The sequence below is a fragment of the Acanthochromis polyacanthus genome, chromosome 18 (assembly GCF_021347895.1).
Source record: "Acanthochromis polyacanthus isolate Apoly-LR-REF ecotype Palm Island chromosome 18, KAUST_Apoly_ChrSc, whole genome shotgun sequence".
NCBI classification, from domain to species: domain Eukaryota; kingdom Metazoa; phylum Chordata; class Actinopteri; family Pomacentridae; genus Acanthochromis; species Acanthochromis polyacanthus.
The window spans coordinates 2,438,164-2,460,192 of NC_067130.1; the positions used below are offsets into that span (position 1 = coordinate 2,438,164).

The 22,029-nt window shown below is 40.8% G+C and overlaps 2 protein-coding genes across 3 annotated transcripts; one reads left to right on the plus strand and one right to left on the minus strand.

Moving 5' to 3' along the window:
* Nucleotides 1–87: 87 nt before the first annotated feature.
* Nucleotides 88–8,017, minus strand: LOC110965211 (uncharacterized). 2 transcript variants are annotated; one of them, XM_051938211.1, is made up of 6 exons: nucleotides 7,825–8,017; nucleotides 4,507–4,773; nucleotides 2,963–3,365; nucleotides 2,693–2,872; nucleotides 2,160–2,345; nucleotides 88–2,085 (listed from the first exon to the last, which is right to left on the minus strand). In XM_051938211.1, exons 2-6 carry the CDS (start codon nucleotides 4,762–4,764, stop codon nucleotides 1,778–1,780), a joined length of 1,335 nt encoding a protein of 444 aa, XP_051794171.1. In that variant the 5' UTR covers nucleotides 4,765–4,773; nucleotides 7,825–8,017; the 3' UTR covers nucleotides 88–1,777. The 2 variants fall into 2 exon arrangements, with proteins under 2 accessions (XP_051794171.1, XP_051794170.1); XM_051938210.1 differs by lacking the exon at nucleotides 7,825–8,017 and adding an exon at nucleotides 6,272–6,575.
* Nucleotides 8,018–10,042: 2,025 nt separating this feature from the next.
* On the plus strand, nucleotides 10,043–21,203 carry LOC110966503 (sorting nexin-18-like). The gene is made up of 4 exons (XM_022215892.2): nucleotides 10,043–11,301; nucleotides 11,598–11,891; nucleotides 13,550–13,932; nucleotides 19,619–21,203. Exons 1-4 carry the CDS (start codon nucleotides 10,541–10,543, stop codon nucleotides 19,843–19,845), a joined length of 1,665 nt encoding a protein of 554 aa, XP_022071584.1. The 5' UTR covers nucleotides 10,043–10,540; the 3' UTR covers nucleotides 19,846–21,203.
* The last annotated feature ends 826 nt before the right edge of the window (nucleotides 21,204–22,029 follow it).

A 22,029-nucleotide genomic window follows, 5' to 3' on the forward strand; every position in this document is an offset into this window, starting at 1 on the left:
TTTTATTATTATTTTTTATTATTTCCTGTAAGTATAGAGTCAGAAGAATGTGGACATGATAAACTAATGATAACAGGAGGGCTCAAGTGGGGTAAAAGAGGTCATTTTAATAAGAAAAAAACATCCCATCATTTAGTTAAAGACGTCAGTAGAAGAATGTAACACACTGGTGGTTCATTTTTTCCTTTTTAAATCAGTATAAGACTTATTCACCCTCACTGTGCTTTTCTTTTTTATTGTAAAACAGTGATCGGTAAATCAGCACAGAATAAATGCTGTTTACTGTGTACCGATCAGACCATCTACTGGGATGGCAGGCTTTCCGTGATCGTCACAGACATTTGGAACATGACGGTACTGATTCTGGTGACAGTCCCAGAGGACGAACAAACAGGAGACTGTTCCTCCAACAGTCTCAGTTTCACAATCATACAAGAGGAAACTGATCAGATGTGAGGCAAACGGAGCGACACTCAACAAAAATATAAACGCAACACTTTTGTTTTTGCTCCCATTTTTTATGAGATGAACTCAAAGATCTAAAACTTCTTCCACATACACAATATCACCATTTCTCTCAAATATTGTTCATAAATCTGTAGCTGCGTTTCCATTACCCTTAGATATGCGCTAAATGTAAATAGCGCGATAAAAAACTGGTAATGGAAACACCTGAATTTAGAAAAAAGGACTAAAATATCACTAGAAAGTTTTTACGCTCTCATGAGGTGGTTTTTCAGACGTTTCGATATTGAAAAATATCGTAAAAGCGCAATGGAAACACGTTTTCCGCAATTATACGTCACCGGACGTGACGTACCTGGTCACATGACCAGTTCTCAGTTCTAAACAGTTCTAAACATGGCGCGGTACGTGTGGACAGAAGAGGAGACCGAGACTTTTCTTGCCATTATTCTTGAGAAAAACATCACTGCCATACTAGACAGCAAACAGCAGAGGAATGCAGAGTGGTATAAGGAGGTTTTGGGCGTCCATCTTCCTGCAGTGAAATCTCGCGGGATGATATTTTACGAGAGTTACGATGCTTCTGCCCAGAACAACCTTCAATGGAAACACGTTCAAAGCGCAAATATACTTTGTCGAAATTTTAGAAATATCACTTTTATTTTGCGAAAAACTGTAATGGAAACCCAGCTTGTGACAGTGAGCACTTCTCCTTTGCTGAGATAATCCATCCCACCTCACAGGTGTGCCATATCAGGATGCTGATTAGACACCATGATTAGTGCACAGGTGTGCCTTAGACTGCCCACAATAATGTCTTTATAATGTGTTTGCCGTTTCCTAATGTTGTTCGTGAGCGAATAATTTGTTTTTAAAACATCTTCATTGGTTATTCTGTCCCTATCAGATGTACGTAGCATGCATCTGTAAAACCACATCTCTGCTGCAGTGATTGTATTTTTTCTTGCCTCATGCTTTCAGAAATACTTTTCACTGTTTTCCTAGTAAAAGACAAAGTTTGTGACCGAGCCGCCATGTTGGTCCGGCTTGAAATCCAGGAGCAGACGGCTCCTGAGTCGATGCGTTTGTCCAATCAGGAGCAGGATAGTTGGAGAAGAAGGAAGCAGGAGCTGAACACCTCAGGGACACGCCCACCAAAAGGGAGATTGTTCAGATCCGTTCGTTTACATGCAGGAAAGACGCATCCAGTGGACACGTAGCTTCAGGCTGTTCTTTGACATCATGGTTTGTGTTTGGATGTTTTCTTTCACAGGAGAAAGACTCTGCTTCAGTCGGTACAATAGAACAACCATCACTTTGACACGATAGGCAGCAGCTCTCCTTTCGCCTTCATCGTTTTGATCTTGGCCTTGATGTCGTCGTCCATCGCCTGCCGGCAGCGGTGGACGTAGTGAGCCAGCGTCTCCTCCTTCTCATCCCACGGTTCCAGAGAATGAAAGACCTCCGGGGCCGCCAGGCTGAGCTCAGCGATGGCCGCCGTACGGGAGATGGTGTTCCGGTCGACGCCGACCCGGTCGAAGGCCACCTTCATGGAGACGCTGCGGCGAAACTCCTGCAGGGCGGCCGTGTAGCGAGCAATCACACCCACCACGTTCTTCACTGGAGAGGAAACACAGGGACGGTCAATGAACTCGGCTACCAACAGGACAACACTTCCATCAGCGGGTTCTTACTCCTGACTCGAGGGTTTTCTCCGTCCCGGCTCCTCTTGGTCTTCGGGTGATGTTCCACAGGACGGAGCTCCATCTCATCGGAGGAGTCAAAGAGAGGCGGCAAATCGAAGCCGCCGACGTCCTCAGAGGAGGTCTTGTGAGAACTTCCTGCTTCCATTTGATTGGAGCAACGAGGCCATCGCTTCTCTAGAAATAGAAACAGAAAAATGAGGAAGATTTTACAAATACAAGAAAATATGAAGCGGCAAAGCAAGTTCATGAGGAACTGTGTGCTGGTGGAGTTTAATTTTTGTTTTAATTTGATTTTGGCGCTCCTGGACATCTGTAAATACTAGATTACTGATTACTACTATTGTCATCAGTATCTTCCGCCATCGCTTTTTTTCTTACTTTTTTGCATTCATCGCTTTCTTATTTTATTAAACTGCTCTGAATTGGAATTTTGCACTAAATATGCTACATAAAAATAGATTTTTATTAAAAGCACTATCAGTTTTTAAGGACACATCCGGTGCTTTAATGCTTCGCTCTACCTGGCCGCAGTTTGTCCTGCAGGAAGTCACAGATGAGTTCGGCTTTCTTGGCGACTTCGCTCTGCAGCAGCTCCTTCTCCTGCTTCAGGCTGGAGATCATCTCCGTCATCTGCTGGTTTCTGCTGCGTTCTGCAGAAAGTAGAACTCGGAGCTTCTCCAGCTCGATGTGGCCCAGTTCAGCTTCACGCACACCGAATAAACACGCAAAATAACATTTAGAAGCAGCAGGAATCCACAACAGAACCATTCAGACCTCTATTAAAGCTGTACCTGCTGTCTTCTCTGTGGTGCAGCTGCCTCCACCCATCAGCTCCACCTCTGGCTCTGATCTCTTACAGTACAGATGTTGTCCATGTTGGGACTGAAGGCAGGATGAGAGTGTGTTTGGTGTCTGACGTCCTTTTGACAGATTAGTAGCGTCTGTCTCTGCTAGCCCCATGCTAGCCACGTTAGCCAGAGTCTCATGATCTTCTGCTGATGTTGCTTCCAGCTTGATTTTTTTCCCCGTGGCGCCTCCTCCAGGTGCCCCGCCTCTTTTCCTGGATGGGTGTGGCTCATAGTCGCCGTCTTCGTCTGAATCACATGCAGCGACGTCCAACAGCCAGATGCTGAACTCCTCCCCCTCTGATGCTGCTTCGCTACTGGAGACGTCATGTGATGTTCTCATCGCCACCTGAGAGTTATAGGGAGTTAAAGTTACAGACTGAATGTTAAATTCTACTGTAAACCCTGTGCTCTGATCCCAAACAGGCTCTGAGGAACATCAAGGACAGCTCAGTGTGAATGATCGAGTTTGGACATTAAAGGGAAACTCATTTGGTTCATTTGACACGAAGAACTTCAAGCGAGAATTCATCATGATTGGTTGAAAAGGTTGTTTGAGCGCAAGGTTCTGTGTGAAACCCTTCAGAACCACTGGATGTCAGTAGAGCAAAACAAACAGCTCCCTTCTCCTTTCACTTTTATTTACACAAGAGCCAACGCTAAATTACCCAGCTGCAACCATTAGCCTGCATTAGCGTTGTAAAATAGAACAACTACTGAGCTGAAATGACACAAGCACACATAAAAAAAGCTAAACAACATAAATAAACTACTTTGTTTTCTAATAGTTTGCATTTTCAGAGTATTGACTGGATGCTGGGCTGCATTTTTTGAATGCAATTGGTCTGTTTAAAGGCACAAAGAGGGTCAACAGTTTCAAAGGGAGGGACTCACATGCACTAACGTTCACTGACACTGGACTGACTGTCAGTACGTGGAACAGAGAAGCTCAGATCACAGCACACACACAGAGAAATGTGACTCTGTGCTGAGGACGCCGTTCCTCTTCTGTATCTTTACATAGAATAGTTGAATGCTGCTATATTAATGCCAAATCTTGCATACTGCACCTTTAAATGAGGCGAATAGAGGTGGAAGGACAGCTGGTGTATCCTTTGCAGTCTCCAGAATCCCAAAATCCAGCATAGATTGGTAATTTATGAGCACAGCGATGCTATCTTTAATCTTCTGGAATCATTTTAGTAAACGTTACATTCTCAGACTTTTCTTCAACAGCATCCAAAGCCTGCTCAGGTTTTGGATGCACATTGTGACATCTCTACAAGTTATTTAATAGAACAGTATGTCGCGTAAGAAAGTGTTTGCAGGATTTGTTAACAAACCATAAATAAAAGTATCTGCCCCCGAACCCCAAAGATCATGGACTGCATAGTTTAATAGTCACCATAAGCTTCCACATTTGGAAACTCAAATCAAATGCTGTTAAATTTAGGATCAAACCAACAAAACACCTCAGATTCGTACTTCACCTTATTGGACCAACGCCCTCCGACAATCCTCTCCTGGTCACTGAGGGGCCAGTGGTAGGCGTGGCCGGCGCTACAGCCCCACACGGCGACGGTGACGCCGCCGCCGCCGCCATGGGAACCAGGTGTCAGCACGTTGCCATAGGAACCACGGGTGACGCGCAGCAGGCCGGGGAGGAGGCTGCAGATGGTGCCGTGGCTGTGAGCCCATCGGACCAGATTACAGAGTCCGTCAGAGGTGGTCTGGACCGGGCCAGACATGATGGAAGTCTGAAAGACAGGGAGCAACCGAAACGTTCTATCACGTCATTAAGGTTTGCTGATTTAATGTGTATTTGTTTGTTTCTGTTGGTGACACCACCAGCAGATTTAGATGAAGTCCATGATGGTTTTACACTATTCACATTTAAAATAACTTCTAGACCATGACAAGTTGTTTTGATCATAAAATAAAATACCAGATTGTTCATTGTTCTTTTGTTATTTTGTGTCTCATTTTTGTAGTATTTTGTCTTGTTTTTTCATCGGACTTTCGTCGTTTGTCTCACGTTTTTGTCATTTGTGTTGTCTTGCTTGAGTTTTTTTGTCAGATTTTTTTGTCGTTTTGTGTTTTTCTTTAGTTGTTTTGTGTATCGTTTTTGTCGTGTTGTTTTTTGTCTCACTTGTGTTTGTCCATTTTTTGTTTCTCTGTCATTTTTTGTCTCATTTTTGTCGTTTGACCTTTTTATGTCGATTTGTAACTTTTTTGTCTCTTTTCTGGTTTGTTTCATGTCGCTTGTCTCATGTTTTTGTCGTTTTGTTTCTCGCTTTTGTCGTTTTGTGTTTCCTTTTGTTTCACTTGTCATTGTTTTGTGAATCTTTTCTTTCGTTTGTTTTTGTCTCGCTTGTGTTGTTTGACCATTTTTTTGTCTTTTTGTGTCTTGCTTTTGTCATTTTTTTTGTCTCGTTTGACCATTTTTTTTGTCGATTTGTAACTTTTTGTCTAATTTTTTGTCTCTTTTTTGTTTTGTTTCGTGTCATTCGTTTCATTTTGTTTGTCCTTTTTTAAGTCCTGAAATGTGAACATTTTCAGAACGTACATTTTTGCACTAAAACAAAGGGAAACATTTGGAGTTCTCGTTATTTATTGTTCTGCCCTCACGATGCGTGTGCCACTTTTTGCAGAGCTAGGCGGACAGTTAACATCAGAAGGTGGGAAAAAGGACCAGGAAGAGACTGGATTTTGTTTGAAGGCAAAGTCTTGTGTTTTTGATTCTCTTTTCCTTTCCTTCTTTTAATATATTTTTCTTTTTTGTAGAACTGCAATGACATGAAATACACAGAATAAATTTACACTGTGTACTGAATAACATTTTCCACTGTAAATAGTTTACCTTTTTAACAATGCTTCAAAATTACAATGAGATGGAACGAGTAGTGCTGAAAATAAACTATATTAATTGCTTAGAAGAGTAACTTTAAGTGTTTTCATGGATCACATGAATTGTCATGGACATGAACTGACAATACTCTCAAAATGATAATGCAGAAGTCACACTCAAAGTGCACATATGCATCATATAAGTGAACAGGAGAACTATTAGCTCACAACACCCCTATAAGCAAGCTTCACAATCAGTAAACTGCACGTCATGCTAAAGGCTAACAGAATAAAATACATAGCTAGAGCTCATTAGCAATGAATTTGGCATTTATACCACAGACAGTAACACATATTTGCAACAGGTGCCATCAATAAACAGTAATAAAACAATGAATCGCTACTTACAGACGCAGAATCGGTCAGACTTGAAACAGAAAAGGAGAACTGCACATGGCTCTGATGCACACGGCTGCACTGAAGGGAAAATACTACTGGGCACAGCAATATAAAAAGGAACCAGTAGGAGGTGCTGTTCAGCAAGATCAAAAGGCAGAACATTTATGCTGTGGTTTTACTGGTCCGGTCCACTGGATATTTAAAAACAAATTAAAACCTAACTTTTTAGTATGGCTTTTACTTGAATTACCTTTTAGTGTTTTTATTCTTTTTACAACTCCCAATTTATAATTATCATTATTATTATTATCTTTATTATTTTATCTATCTTTTATTCTGTTTCAGTATATTTTATTATATTATATATTTAATTGAACTGATTTACTTATTTATCTATTTATTTTACTGATCTACTTATGAATTTATTTTACTTTATTCATATATTTTTATGTATTTATTTTACACTTTAAACTAACCTCCAGTGTTTACCTATTTTAAACTTTTAAGATGTCGTTTCCTCAGTACGTACTGGGTATAACAATGTCTCTGATTTATTATTGTCTTTTATTTATGCTGCTTTTTAACAATACAGTGTATGGATTGCTTGGATGGGGTGGGTGGGTTCGGGGCTGGGTGGGGTGGATTTGGGTCATAATTTCTTTTATTTTAATTATTTGTCTGTCCTGACTTTATTATTGTAAAGTCCTGACTTTATTTTCAACCATCTTGGACCAGAACTCAAGCGACTTTAGAGACTGGATTGAACTCCAAAAGATGCCTTCAGACTAGACAGCTGAGATTTAGGCAGTTTTTCTCAGATAAATATAGCATTTCTTTGCAAGTCAATCATAATTCCATTACTGAGATAAATGAACTTCCACTATTTCACTGCGGTCACTAGAGGTCGTGCAACCCATTGTACCAATGTGTAACCAATACTGAAATTACTGATTTCAAATTCAAGCCAGCAAAGGTTTTGCATGCAGGTTTGCATATATTTTCAGGTTGTAAATTTTTCCTTTTCATGTGTATTTTAATTTGTTGGGTTTTACACATTATTTTGCCTTTTAAAATAGGGACGGATGCATCCAGACTTTTAGCTTCTCCAGTTTAATGAACGCTGATATAGTCTGTTTACATGTTAGCTTTCTCTTTTTTGCTTCTGGATGAGTACCTGTTGACTTTCTTTATTCCTGTCCTGGTACAGCTGCATCCCTGCTTCCTTTTTGTTTATACTGAGTCCTTTAATTCAGTTTTATTAATTAATTCTTTAATTAATGAAAGCACATTAATGGAAAAAATAACCTAATATTGCAAATTCAGTCATTGTGGGTTAGACTCATGCATGAGACCTATGTGCACATCCGCATTCTATGTGTTAAAATAGAAAACGTCTTCTAATTTACAGTGAAAATCATTAGACTGCTGTAATATTCTTAATAAAACTGGCTCAAGTCCTTCATTTCTCCTCCTCTCGCTCATTCCTGCCTACAGGTAAACCCCCTAATTTAACAGAGACGAGAACAAAGCCCTTGCAGCCCATAAACATGTCCTATAATTACCTTTTTTGTTGTTTTAAATTAAAAATCCTTTCAGCTCAGCAGCATCCGCATTAATTCCGCCGATTCACCGTAAAATAGCAACAATTAATCTCGTTAGGAAGCGAATCATGTTTGACAAAACATCATGAATATAATATCACATGTCCAGCATTTGTTTAATTACTGCATTCTTTGTCTGGAAGGTTGAACGTCTCCAGAGTCCGGTGTGGAAATTTATTTACTGCTGCAGCTGGAGAGGAGGAGGAACTGAAGCTGCTGAGCTACACTGACGGCTAGCGGCCACAGGCGGTACTGCATGTTAGTATAATATAATATAATATAACATAATATAATATAATATAATATAATATTTTTTTATTATTATTATTTTGTTACATGTCCATATGATGTGCATTTTTAAAAATATGCTGGAAGACATATCCTGTAAGTGAAACAAACAAAAAAATAAAAATAAAAAAATAAAAACATGACTACTTGGATAATAAACTAAATATTCATAACAGGTTTCACTTTAGCCCAAAGTCATGATTCTAAACCCGACTTACAAACATACTGGCAGAAAATAAAGTTTTAAAGAACCCATCTAGTAAAAAAAACATGTGGCTCTTTCTTTCTTTCTTTCTTTCTTTCTTTCTTTCTTTCTTTCTTTCTTTCTTTCTTTCTTTCTTTTTTGCTTTGTTAACATGTTCACATGGTGGTTTTTCCACTTCTGACAATTTCAGCCATGTAAACAAAACGACAATGTAAATAAACTACCTGAATCCAGGAGCAGAAAAGTGTTTGGTAAAAGACTAAATATTCACATCAGGTTTCAATTTAGCCTGAAATCATGAATCTAAATATTACTGACGGGTTTAAAAGACCCCATCTGGGAAAAATCAACCTTTTCTTGCCTTGTTAGCATGTCTATATGGTACTTTTTTGTTGTTGTTTTTGTTTATTTATACACTGGAAGACACATAAAATAAGAAAACAGATGCAATTATTACTGACGTTTTGATGTTTCTTCCCTCATAATTCAATATAATTAATCTGAGGCACGGATCACTCCAGCTGACATCACCGTCTACAGCAGGGGTGTCCAACATGAGGCCCGTGGTCCAAAAGTGGTCCTCCAGAGGGTCCAATCCGGCCCTCAAAGTGTAAAAATTACAGAGAAGACATTAACTGCAGATTGTAAATGAGTAAAACTATAAATTTACAATAATTTCTCGACCATGACAAGCTGTTCTGATCATGAAGTAAAATACTAGATTGTTCTTGTGTCATTTTGTGTCTCATTTTTTAAATATTTTGTCTTGTTTTTGTCTGATTTATTGCTTCATGTTTTAGTCATTTTTTGTTTCATTTTGTCTTGCGCGTTTTTTAGTCTATTTTTTGTAATTTTGTTTCTTACATTTGTAATTTTTTGTCTCATTTTTGTCATTTGTCCATTTTTTTGTCGCTTTCTAACTTTGTTTAGGTCTTTGTCTATTTTTTGCTTTGTTTTTGTCATTTTACATCTCATTTTTGTAATATTTTGTCCTGTTTTGGTTGTTTTTTTGTCGTTTGTGTCTTTTTTGTCTTGCTTGTATTGTTTGTCCATTTTATTGTTGCTTTGTAGCTGTCACATTTTTTGTCTGTTTTTTGTTTCGTGTTGGTTGCCTAATATTTTGTCATCTCATTTTTGTAATATTTTGTCTGTTTTTTGTTGGGGTTTTTTTGTCTTTTTTTGTCTGACTTATTGTCTCATGTTTTTGTCATTTTGTGTTTCCTTTTTGTCTTGCTTGTGTTTTTATTCTACTTTTTGTCATTTTGTTTCTCATTTGTGTCATTTTGCATCTCATTTTTGCAACATTTTGTCTTGTTTTTGTCCTTTTTTTGTCTGAAGCATAACGTTGTTGAAATTAAATCGATTTACTACAGAAATTTCAGGTTGCTCATGATGTTTGCTGAAAAGATAATTCCTTATATGTGAACTTTTTTGCACTAAAACAAAGGAAAACATTGGAGTTGCGGTTATTTACAGGTTATTACTTCCACTTAAGATCAAATTGGGCTGACTGTGGCCCTGAACTGAGATGAGTCTGACACCCCTGGTCTAAATAAATCGGCAAATTGAGACAGTTAATGTCACACAGAGACGCAGTGACTTTCTGCGGGTTTTTCCATGGATGCATTCATTGACTTGACTGAACTTGCTGCCATGGCTCCACCCTCCGTTAGTCAGACGGTCTACTACGTGTTCCGACTGGAGCCTTTAACTTACAAGCATCTCGGAGGGAAGAGGAGGAGGAGAAAAAAAGAAGGAGAGGACTTTCCCCCCGGCTTTTTATCTGGAGAATGAAACAAGTTCGGCAGTTACGAGTTTTGTCAGCTTTAAACTTCAGTCCGGAGACTTTCTGTGCGTAAAACGACGCATTTGTTTGCGTTTTCCTCGACTTGGATGAAGTTCTGCGTGGAAACAGATGATATTTGAGAGCTGAGGGAGAAGAGGAGGTGGGTGTCGAGACTGTGGGGCGCTTTTCTTGTTCCTTTTTGCGCATGGATCTCGGATACAAGTTTGTTAGATTTGGAACTGAAAAGTGTAAAAGTGGAAAAAGTTTCGCTGCTGCTGCCTTTTAAAACTCATCCAGGCAGATACTTCAGTTTAACTGTAGAGGAAAAGCAAGAAGTTGAAGTAACTTTGTAGTGAAAGCCAGAAAAAGACACAAGTTGTATCAGAAGTATTAGAATTATGGCACTAAAAGCCAAAGTGTTGTATGATTTCCACTCGGAGAACCCAGGAGAGATCTCCATAGCAGAGAACGAGCTGGTGACTCTGTTCAGCGAGGAGGAGCTGGAGGGGTGGCTGGAGGGGGAGAACAGCAGGGGGGAGGCTGGCCTCTTCCCTGCCTCCTATGTGGAGATCATCCGGGACCACATCACCTCCAGCACCAACAACAATGGCTTCTCCTCACCCAAAACCAAAACCCAGACCCCCTCCCATGCTTCCTACACGTCCTCAGACTCCCAGTCCCAGAGGGGTCTGGGTGCTGGTAGTGGTGGGAGCAGCTTCCACACCAGTCAGGGCAGCGATGACGACTGGGACGACGACTGGGACGACACCTCTCCAGCAGCAGACGCCCCTCAGGGTTTCGGCAGCAGCCCTCCCTTGTACCCGGTCACCACCTCCCTGCCGGGTCGGGGCAGCGCCCAGCAGAACCAGCAGCAGCAGGCCAAGAGCTCGGCCACAGTGGGGAGGAACCTCAACAGGTTCTCCACCTTCGTCAAGTCCGGAGGTGAGGCCTTCCTGCTCGGGGAGGCCTCGGCTTTTGTCAAGGACGGGGACAAGATCTGCGTGGTGATGGGGAAGCACGGACCGGAGTGGCAGGAGGACCCCTACCCGTTCACCTGCACCATAGACGACCCCACCAAGCAGACCAAGTTCAAAGGCATGAAGAGCTACATGTCCTACGGTTTGACCCCTACGCACACCAACATACAGGTCAACCGCAGGTAAAAGTTGTTCTGCTCTTGTTTCTCCTCCTTTTCCGATCATTGAAATAAATGTTTCTGCCTCTTGTCCTTTGGCCACAATTGTTCCCACAAAATGTCAAAAGCAGATCTGTGGACTCCGGCCATTTGGAGTCTTCTCCTCTTACCTTCCTCTGCTCCTCTCAGATTGTTTCTTTGCCAGTAGGTCTGTCATTTCAGCTATGTTTTAACCTCTATTTGGTTGGTTTCCCTTCTTTTTTTCACCAACTTTCTTCGATGAATCCTCCAACCTGTCTGCTCTTCCCTTCTCCCTGCAGGTACAAACATTTCGACTGGCTCTACGCCCGCCTCGTGGAGCGTTTCCCCGTCATCTCAGTGCCCCACCTGCCGGAGAAACAGGCCACAGGTCGCTTTGAGGAGGACTTCATCTCCAAGAGGAGGAAGGGTCTGATCTGGTGGATGAACCACATGATCAGCCACCCTGTGTTGGCTCGCTGCGACGTTTTCCAGCATTTCCTAACATGCGGGGCCGACGAGAAGGCCTGGAAACAAGGCAAGAGGAAGGCGGAGAGGGACGAGCTGGTCGGGGCCAACTTCTTCCTCACAATCAGGTAAAAGATGGCTTAGGACGTTTTTATTATGAGCTTGTAAAACGCATGGAGCAAACACCGGAAAGCCTTTGACTTGGTGCTAAGGAAAAATAGCAATGAACAAAGAGCCTGTAATCTAGGATTTACGGTTGTAGATGGGATGCTGTGTGTGAAAAATCAGGATTGCATCACATCTTGATATTTCCAGCGGCACCAATTGAATTGCAGGAATGTTTCAGTGCTCTAAGTCACTCCAGAGTTGAAGGAAAGTGCTTCCAAGGATTTTCAGCCAGCATTCACAAGTCATACAAGGAGAAATCTGTTGTAATAGAAGTGTAAAAATCAACTTCTACACCAGAAAGAGCAGGAGGTAGACTGGACCAAGGGTGTCAAACTCATCTTAGTTCGGATTCCACATTCAGTCCAATTTGATCTCCAGTGGACCGGACCAGTAAAATCACAGCTTAATAACCTATAAATAACCACAACTCCTAATGTTTCCTTTGTTTTAGTGTAAAAAGTTCACATTAAAGGAATTATCTTTTTACAAAACATTATAAACAACCTGAAGTTTCTTATAATAAGTTCAGTTTCAGCAACATTCAGCTTTAGTTTATCATTTAGACATTACAAGTTCCAGATCACAGTTTATCTACAGCATTTAGTCACAGATATCTGGAATTGAACGAAATAGTGTTTTACTTTATGACCAAAATGATAAAAGTCAGACAAAGAAAGACAAAATATTATAAAAACAAGATGCAAAATGACAAAAGCGAGAAATGAAATGATAAAAAATGAGACAAGAAAGAGACAAAAATTTGAGAGTCAATGTTCACACACTTTTTATTGAAGTTAAATTGAATGGTTTTTGCCCTCTGACATGGAACTGTTATCAGTTTTCCGTGTTTTAATGTGCTATGACTGAATGCTTTCATTTTGAGGAGTGTCTGATAGTGGTAGAGATAAGCTCAACAGACAGATGATCTGTTCGTGTAGTAAACATGATGGAATGTTCCAGTGGAAAGGATGCCAACATGAAACCAAAAGGTCTTAAAATTGCTTTACAGTCATCTATTAAATCCCTGGAAACTATAAAAATGACATATTTAGAAACTAGTACAATGAAAAGGACCCTTACACTGGCATACATACTCACTAACCTTCACATCAGTTTTAATCATGGTGCCTAGTGCTAGCTAAACACCCACAATGCTCTCTGCTTTCCAACATGGTTGCTACTGACTGAAACAGTAAGATTCCTCACCTGTTGGAACCAGGTACCACAGCTAATCTACAAAACACTATCTGACCTTCATCTGCTCTGTCAGCAGTCAGTGTATTTTAAGTCTGTTAAGTGTTTAACAGCATTTATGTGTTTAACAATGAATCATTTACGTCTCTAACTGGCATTATTACATACATGTTTGAACATGAAACCAATTGTGACAAATACGACACTGAAAGCCGATAGGATTGGTTTGTAACATAGGAAACCCCAGAAATCTGTGTTTTTGAGATCGTCATTGGTAAACTGCACTTTCCAGGTGTGAAAAGCTTAAATGTCCACATTATATGTCTTCTAGTAAATAATAAGCATTGTATAGACGTGTGAAAAAGGCATAATGCTTGATTTTCGTTACCTCGGTGTCTTTAAATGACTGTTTTTTCTCCATCAGCACGCCTGCCGTCCCCCTGGACCTCCAGGAAGTCGACAGCAAGATGGAAGGCTTCAAGACATTCACTAAGAGGATGGATGAGAACATCGTGGTCGTGAACGCCACCATCAATGAGTTCGCACACAAACAGGTGGCAGGGTTCAAGAAGGAGTATCAGAAGGTCGGACAGTCCTTCAAACTCCTGGCGCAGGCCTTCGAGTTGGACCAGCAGGCCTACTCAGCAGGCCTGAACAAGGCCATTGCCTACACCGGCGACACCTACGAGGCGATTGGAGATTATTTTGCTGAGCAACCGCGACAGGACCTGGACCCCATTTCTGACCTGCTGGACCTCTACAGAGGACATCTGGCCAACTTTCCTGACATCATCCATGTGCAGAAAGGTGGGGAAGTTTGTTTCTTTATGTTGAGTTCATGTTCAAATGTAGAGTACACAGGAACAGTGACGAACGTTTCAAATTGAACACCCTTCATCTGTAGAGCTTGTTAGCACTGGAAAAAAAGACTCTTATTGCTCTGGTGGTGAGCAATGAAAGAAGCATGCAGCAGAAGTTACATACTGACTAAACAATGCATTAAAACTGCAGTGTGCTCGCAAGGAAGGAAGCAGATGCAGGACTAAGCATGCATGGTGTTTACTTCAGTTCAACAAAACACGAAATGAGAGGTTTGAGTCGCTGACAGACGGCCTTCACTCTCATTCTCCATGCTGCAGACTGTAAATCCTTCTTAAACTACAGACGCACAGATTTCTTTATTTTAACTTGCATTTGTAAAACAATTAATAGTGTTTCTTTCAAGCCATCCAACCCCCAATCTATCAATCCTGTCAATATGAAGGAAGACAAAATCCAAAGACCCGCATTCTGACTGTTTCCAAACCGAGGGCAACATCTGTTTTCATTTACTGAACTGCTCTGTCAATCTGGGTCGAAAACTGAAACCCACGGCCCATTGTAAGACTCCGGGTACTGTGAGAGCCTGTACTCGCTCACTTGAAAACACAACACACACACATGCACACACAGACATTTACAAAGGATTTGCAGAGGAGTTAGCTTGTTAGTTCCCTGCAGGTTGGGAGGAGGGAGTTGCTCCTGGCATGCAATGTCCAGACATTTGCCAAACCTAGAGGCACTGTTTCTGAAGTCCACTGAGCTCTGGTCTCCAGACACAATCACGACTCCGAACTATGGAAACGGCCTGAATTGCAACAGTTCCTGTGACTGACGGGGCTTCACCTCCTTCTGGATTGACAAATAACACTTTGTCTCATGTCTGGCAAAGACCACAAACCTTTAGCAGCGTTGGTCGTTTCCTTCACTTTGCTTCCTGTTGCTTAAGTTCTGCGTAATGAACGCATGTTTAAATTTCTTAAGTTTCAACAGATTTCTTAACTTTACTAACATGTAAATTTAATATTAGCACATCTCTCTGCGGAGCATGATCTTGTGGGAATCTTGTGGTATTTTATATGAAACTGAACAACATAAAAAGGTAGTGGATTGTAGTGACTCAACCAATGTTTGAATCAAATGTCACTTTATGAAAATGTTAGCCAAGCCCAGGGTTTTTCCTGAATAGAGGATTTTTGGCTCCCTGAGATAGGTTGTAGGTCCCCTCACTATGTGTCTAATCTCATAGCATTTCACATAGCAAGGCGAAGACCTTACTATTACACAGAGAAACCCAACAATTCCAAACTTTCCTGTTGTTTCCCTTTGAGTGAGCACTTGGTGACACCAGGAAGAAACAAAAAACTCCCCAAAAGAGGTTTAGAGAAAACCATCAGCAAGAAATCCTAAGAACTGAGAAACTTTTTTTTTCTTTTCAAACCGATTTTATAAATCAGGAATCAGAACGAACACGAAAATGCACACATTTCTTTCCTCTGCTTGAACTGGTCTTAGTGTCCTGCTCAGTCACCTCATTAAAGGTGCGTTTTTAGCCAGGAAAAATCCTGCAAACCTTCACCAAACTAACTGTGATCTTTAACAAAAACAATCCATCGTTACCCCTGAAACAGACCCAAAAGAAACAGATCTATAGGTCGTTTTTCTAACAAAGCGCTGTCACCGTTCTTGGGAAGCCATGTGTTTCTCATTTCTGGAAACCACTGTAAGAGATCCTTCATGAGCAAACAAACTGTCTTAGATTTGGCTGATTCATGAAGGGAAGGAGAACGGTAGTCCAGTGAATCCTAACTTCAAAATGACTTGATCCACACCAAAAATGCTCAGCTCATTAATTTTTTCACTTAATTTTCTAGCAAACTGAACATAGTGAACTCTTTTAGAGATCACGACCAGATAAAAGCATAGTTGTAGTTGAATAAACAAGCCAAAAAATGCAACGCAAATGGTGTAATTAGAACAGAATTCTTGAACTCTACCCGCGGTGTAGTAGTTCAGGATCACATTCAGCCCAATCTCATCTCAAGAGGGCCAGACCAGTACAATCATAACATAATAACCGATAAATAACCGAGAAAAAAAGCAAAACAAAGCAAGAAACAAAGCGACAAAAACATGAAACAAATAACCAAAATTAGACAAAAAACAAGACAAAAAACAACAAAAACAAGGCAAAATATTACACAAACAAGACACAAAACGACAAAAGCAAGACACAAAGCGACTAAAAATGAGAGACACGAAACAAAACAAAAATAGACAAAAAAATTACAAAGCAACAAAACGAGACAAAAAATGACAAAAGCGAGAAACAAAGCGATCAAAAAATAGACGAACAATGCAAAGAATAATCCAGAACAACAAAAACGGTACACAAAAGAACAAATAAAGCAAAACACAAGATGACAACAATAAGACAAAAAACACAAGGGAGACAAAAGGGAACACAAAAAGACAAAATCAAAAAACACAACAACAAACGTCAGACAAAAAGCAACAAAAACAAGACGAAATATTACAAAAATGAGACACAAAATGACTAAAAATGAGACAAACGACGCCAAACAAAACAAAAACAAGAAACAAAACGACCAAAAAACAAGAAACAAAACAACAAAAGTCAGGCAAAAACAACAAAAACACGACAAAATATTACAAAAACGAGACACAAAATGACTAAAAATGAGACAAACGACGCCAAACGAAACAAAAAAGTTACAAAGCCGCAGCAACGAAACTGAAAATGGCAAAAACAAGAAACAAAACGACCAAAAAACAAGAAACAAAACAACAAAAGTCAGGCAAAAAACAACAAAAACACGACAAAATATTACAAAAATGAGACACAAAATGACAAAAGAACAATCTTATATCACTTTATGATCAAACAACTTGTCGTGGTCTAGAAATGATTTTAAATTTCTAGTTTTACTAATTAACAATCTGCAGTTAATGTCTTCTGCTCTGATCAGTCTCGCTCATTACTCTCAGTCTGTAGACTTCATCGCTGCTGTCGTCAGAGACTTTGACTGCTGAGTAACGCCCGATGAACTCATTGCCTTAAAGCCAGATCTGCTCTCATGGTTGTGAAATAAGTTAACAAAAGACGGCTGCTTTATCTCCAGCTCCCATGACAGTCGCTTTGATGACGAATCAGGAGAATGGATCGATTCAGCAGCATACCAAAGTAAACTGGCCTCCAGAGGGTTTACATCAACACTCACTGACCTCCATTCCTATCTCTAGCTCTGCATTCCACAGATCTCTACCATCTCATGTGGTGCTTCGGCTAAACTAGAAGAAGTAGTTCTGCAGTGCATTAAAAGCGCCGGGCTCTCAAGGTGGACTGTTCTGTTGACCTAATTGTCTCTGTACAGTATCTGCCGTCTTCCCTCGTTCTGTCTGTGAGGTCCAAAGGCTACATCTGATTTGAATGAGCGGAGATTCCTGGGCCTCTTGTCTTGTGTTGCCCTGGGACTGCAGGAATGCAAAATGGAGCAGGATTAGGTTCCCCCCCTCCTCCTCTCTTTCTTCCCCCTCTTTTCCTCCTTCCTCCTGGAGAAAAATAGGAAGAAGAAGAAGAAGAGGGAGGTGTGTGTAAGCGGGGGTTGCAGAGCTGTACGAGTTTCCCAGCAGCAACAGTACAAGAGTTCAGATTACAGCTCCGTAATCGTCTTGGCAGCGGCGAGAGCAAAGTTCAAGTTAATTTCACTTTGTTGCACAGGTTTCTGTGTGATCTAGAAAAGCTGCACAGCAAGATCTAGAAAGAGGGGCTGAGTCAGAGAGGCCATTTCCTCCCCGTCCTGCCGTGTTAGCACTTTTCTCTCAGTTTTTCATTGGTCAGGTCTGTCTGAAATCTGCCACTTCCCCCCCAAAAGAACTGAGTCACACTAAGTATTCAGTCATGACTGGGCGTCGTGTAGCTTCAAGGAAACTGTGGAAAATTCTGCAGTTACCGGCTCAGTTTTGCAGTGTAAAAATCTATTTCAGGATCGGGCTCCTGGAATTTGACTTCCTGACAAACTGAGTGACTGTAAATGACACAGTTTGCTTTACTTAGTCGGTTTGGCTTTAAAGTAAGTCATAGAAATAAAAGAAATCCCAGATAGACTTTGACTTTCCACTGTTGGAAATCAAAAGCCCTTTTCAGAAATGGGTAACGTCGTTGCTTCATCAGTCATCCAGATAGTCCACTTTTACAGTAATGTTCCTCACAGCTTCATTTAGACAAAACTACCCCAATGATGTAGAGAGCTGTAACACACGTAATATTTGTCATATCTGTGAGATTGGACAGTACATCAAATGACATACAGGGAGTCCTCGGTTTACGATGTCATCGACCTACGCCATTTCATCGTTACGTGGAACTAGTTGGTGAGCAGAGCGGATGAATACGTCGTCTTGCAGCGCTATCAGACGGCTTTGTTTCCATTCTCTGGTTGTACTCCACCTTGGATTGTGCTACATTCACTAACTTTTTACCTTCATTATGGCTCCCAGCATAAGTCAGACTCTTCTGATGCTTGGAAGAAAAGGAAAGCCGTCTCCATGGAAGTGAAATTAGACAGAATAAAACACTGGGAACAGGAACACCGACCAACATGGGTCACGTTGTAAAAACAGGTCAACATATTGTAGTGACCCTCTGTGATGAATGAGTGAGACTTTATCTGGTTTTCTGCTGGTTTATTGAACCTTCACACAGGATACTGTGGGCTGTAGCCAGAATAAGTAGAAAAAGCCCATAACTTAGCTCCAGAAGAACTAGAAAAAGCCCATAACTTAGCTCCAGAAGAACTAGAAAAAGCCCATAACTTAGCTCCAGAAGAACTAGAAAAAGCCCATAACTTAGCTCCAGAAGAACTAGAAAAACCCATCATTTAGCTCCAGAATTACTAGAAAAAACCCATAACTTAGCTCCAGAATTAGCCGCCGTTCCCAGCTCTCTCTACTGCTGACTCTCAGCCAATCAGAGGTGAGCTAACTAAACATGACACGTTCACTGACATCAGGTAAATCTGGAACTGAACAATAAACATTGAAACCTCAACATCAACTGTGCAACATCATTTCTGTTATCTTCTATAAAATGATTCAAACATGCATGACAGTCGTTTTATTTTTATGGACATTTCAGTTTGTAGTTGTTGTAAAATTGTGCAACAAAGAGGTCGAGAAAATAATTTTGTGATTTTTGCACACAAACCGTCATTCACAGTCTCTGTATTGCTGCTAAAATGTTCAGAAAGTTGTGCTAAAATTTCACAAATGCATTTTAAATATCCATAATTTATGGTTAAAAGAGAGATGGTGTGTTTTCAAAAAAGTTAGAAAGAAGTCCACTGCAAGTTTGCTGCAAACCTACTTTGCATATGAATCCTGACTGCTAGAAACCCAACAATTGTATTTGTATTTAACAATAGTTCAAGTAAAGATGTGAAGTTGAGATTTTTTGTGCTTTCAGTAACTGTTTCCTTACTGCTTCATATTTTCAGTGCAGGCGCAAGAGTTCTAATAAATTCTAGTATAAATTTCCTGTATTTATATTCCTTGCTTATCATTAATGTCAAAATAAGGTTTTTCTTCAAAACTCGTATAAATTTGTATAAATGCCACAATTTCTCACACTCTCTCCACTGCCTTCTCCTTCCAGGTGCACTGACGAAAGTGAAAGACTGTCCGAAGCAGGAAGGTGACCTCCACGACCGCTGCAACATCATTTCTTGCGCCACGCTGGCAGAAATCCAGCACTTCCACCGCACACGCGTACGAGACTTCCGCTCGCAGATGCAGCACCACCTCCGCCAGCAGATCGGCTTCTTCCAGAAGATCACCGCCAAGCTAGAGGACGCTCTGCAGAGGTACGACGACAGCCAGTAGGAGGAGAAGACAAGGTTGGACTACAGAGGCCTCGAGGACGCTGGGGAGGAAGCCTGAGGAGGGAGATAACTGATGGATTCCACTTCTGATGATGGAGAACGTCTCATTGTCTTTTAAGAGAGAAACCCTTTGAGACTTGCATTGCGCTGCGATGGATCCTGCGCCTGCTGGAAGAAATACACCACTCTTTGAAAAGTACAGGCCGCATGACAACTTCTTGGATTGTCTGAACGGCTCTGATGAATGTACCAGTAACAGGGATTTTGCTGACGCTCCAGGCACGTCTTGCAACTCAGCGGGACTGCGGGAAATATTTTAAACAGCTGCTCTCAATATGACGGGGGCCGCCGTTTGATTCCCAGTTTCGGGGTCACGTGACCGACTCCGCTGCCTCGATGCTCCATGGACGCCCTAGGAAATCACTTCAACTGGATTTTTTAATGCTTAAAAGACAGAACTAACTGATGTTTTGTTATCTCAGTATGTGTTTGTTTTTACTTGAATCACCCACTCAGTATTGTTCTGACAGCTCATGTATGTGACCCTGGAAAGAGGGAACGAGGGACGAATCCACACCCCTGGATCAGATTAGTAGCTGGATTTCCATTACAGCTTGAAATCTGACCTACTTTGGATGTCTAACCTCCCTCTGTCTCACCTTGGCTATGTGCTGTTTTGAAACCCTCTGTTCTGTATTTTTAGTCTTTTTTTTTTTTTTTTACTGTCCGTCTACTCATTTGGGAAGTCGCTCCACAGTTTCTCTTTTTTTCCAGATGTTTTAATAAAACCTGACATCTGTCTCTTGGCTTGTTCCAGGAGGAGGTCGGAGGTCAGCCTCGGGGTGGAGGTTCTTCATGATGGATGCTTTCGTGATTGCAGCATATTTTGAATTCTTTTCAGGGCAAAGGTTTTGAAAAGAAATTGGCAATTCTTGTGAAAATTGGTCATCTGAAAGCCGGATTTCTGGCGTTAACCTTTTCAAACACTGCATATCGCACCTCACAGAACTGATTCTGGATCCTAGAGAGCCTCCTGTGCTAATTTAATAAGCCTGACTTAGAGAAAAACTTTGAATTTAAGCGTTATGGGGTTGCAGGATAAGCATCTAATATGTGGAGATAAAAAGTTCAGTGCATTACGATGGTTTACAGTGTCTACTGCTGTCAGTGTTTCACTCACATAGTGTAGTCCTTCCTCTCCTGGGATTTTTACTTTAAAAGGTTTATAACGGGACAAACCACCATCCTGGTTGTTGTTTTTTTAACAGTGTTCCTCAGAAATGTAACTCACTAGGATCACGTAATGTAACACGACGGGACAGAACTTCAGCAAATGAATAAAAGTAGAATTTATTTCAATCTTTTATTCGTGTTGTTGACTCAAGCACATGATTTATTGCTTCTCTTGATCCATTTCATGCAGTTAAATATGTTTTTATAGATAGATAGATTCAGCCAGCATAATAAAATCTGCTGCCTGTGTGTGTGTGTTAGTGTGTTATCGCTTGTTTTTCCTATGAAGACGGCAGCAGTCGAGTCTCTGTTACCTGACACCAAAGTTCAACAGACTGCAGATCAGATTACTCTGACTGCAGGCCTTTTATTATTTAGACCTGCCTCTTTCTCCGCTCCACTCATTCCTCCTGTTTAATGTGTTTCAGTTGTCGTTAAAGTTGTTATTTTGTGTGAGTCGACTCTCACACGTCACCAATCAGATGAGCAGGTTTTATTTGCACAGAGTTTTCCTTCTGTTCTCCTCTCCAGAATCCACTAAATCCCTTAAATCTTAAAACTGTGAAGTAAAGCTGCACATGGTTGGATTTCAAACAACTACGAGGGCAGATACACTTTGAAACCACCAAGAAATGCTGCGCCGGAGATGAATTAATTCAGGATTATTTATGCACATCAAGAAACATGTTTAGAGTCAGGATTTAAAAAGGGAAAGATTCACCTACCTATAGGGTAAAGACTGTAAAAACCTTTTAGTGTTTATCGAGCGGCTCTGCTGCCTGAGGCCTACATTTGCAACTTGCGTAACACCACAAGACGGTTTTCGTAATTATCACATATTTGTCAGCTGTTAATGTGTGCTTAAGTACTAAGCTTGTGCATTTTCACTGTAAACAAATAGGCGGGTTGCTGGTTTAAGATCAGCTGAACCATTAAGAGGAAGGATTTGGAT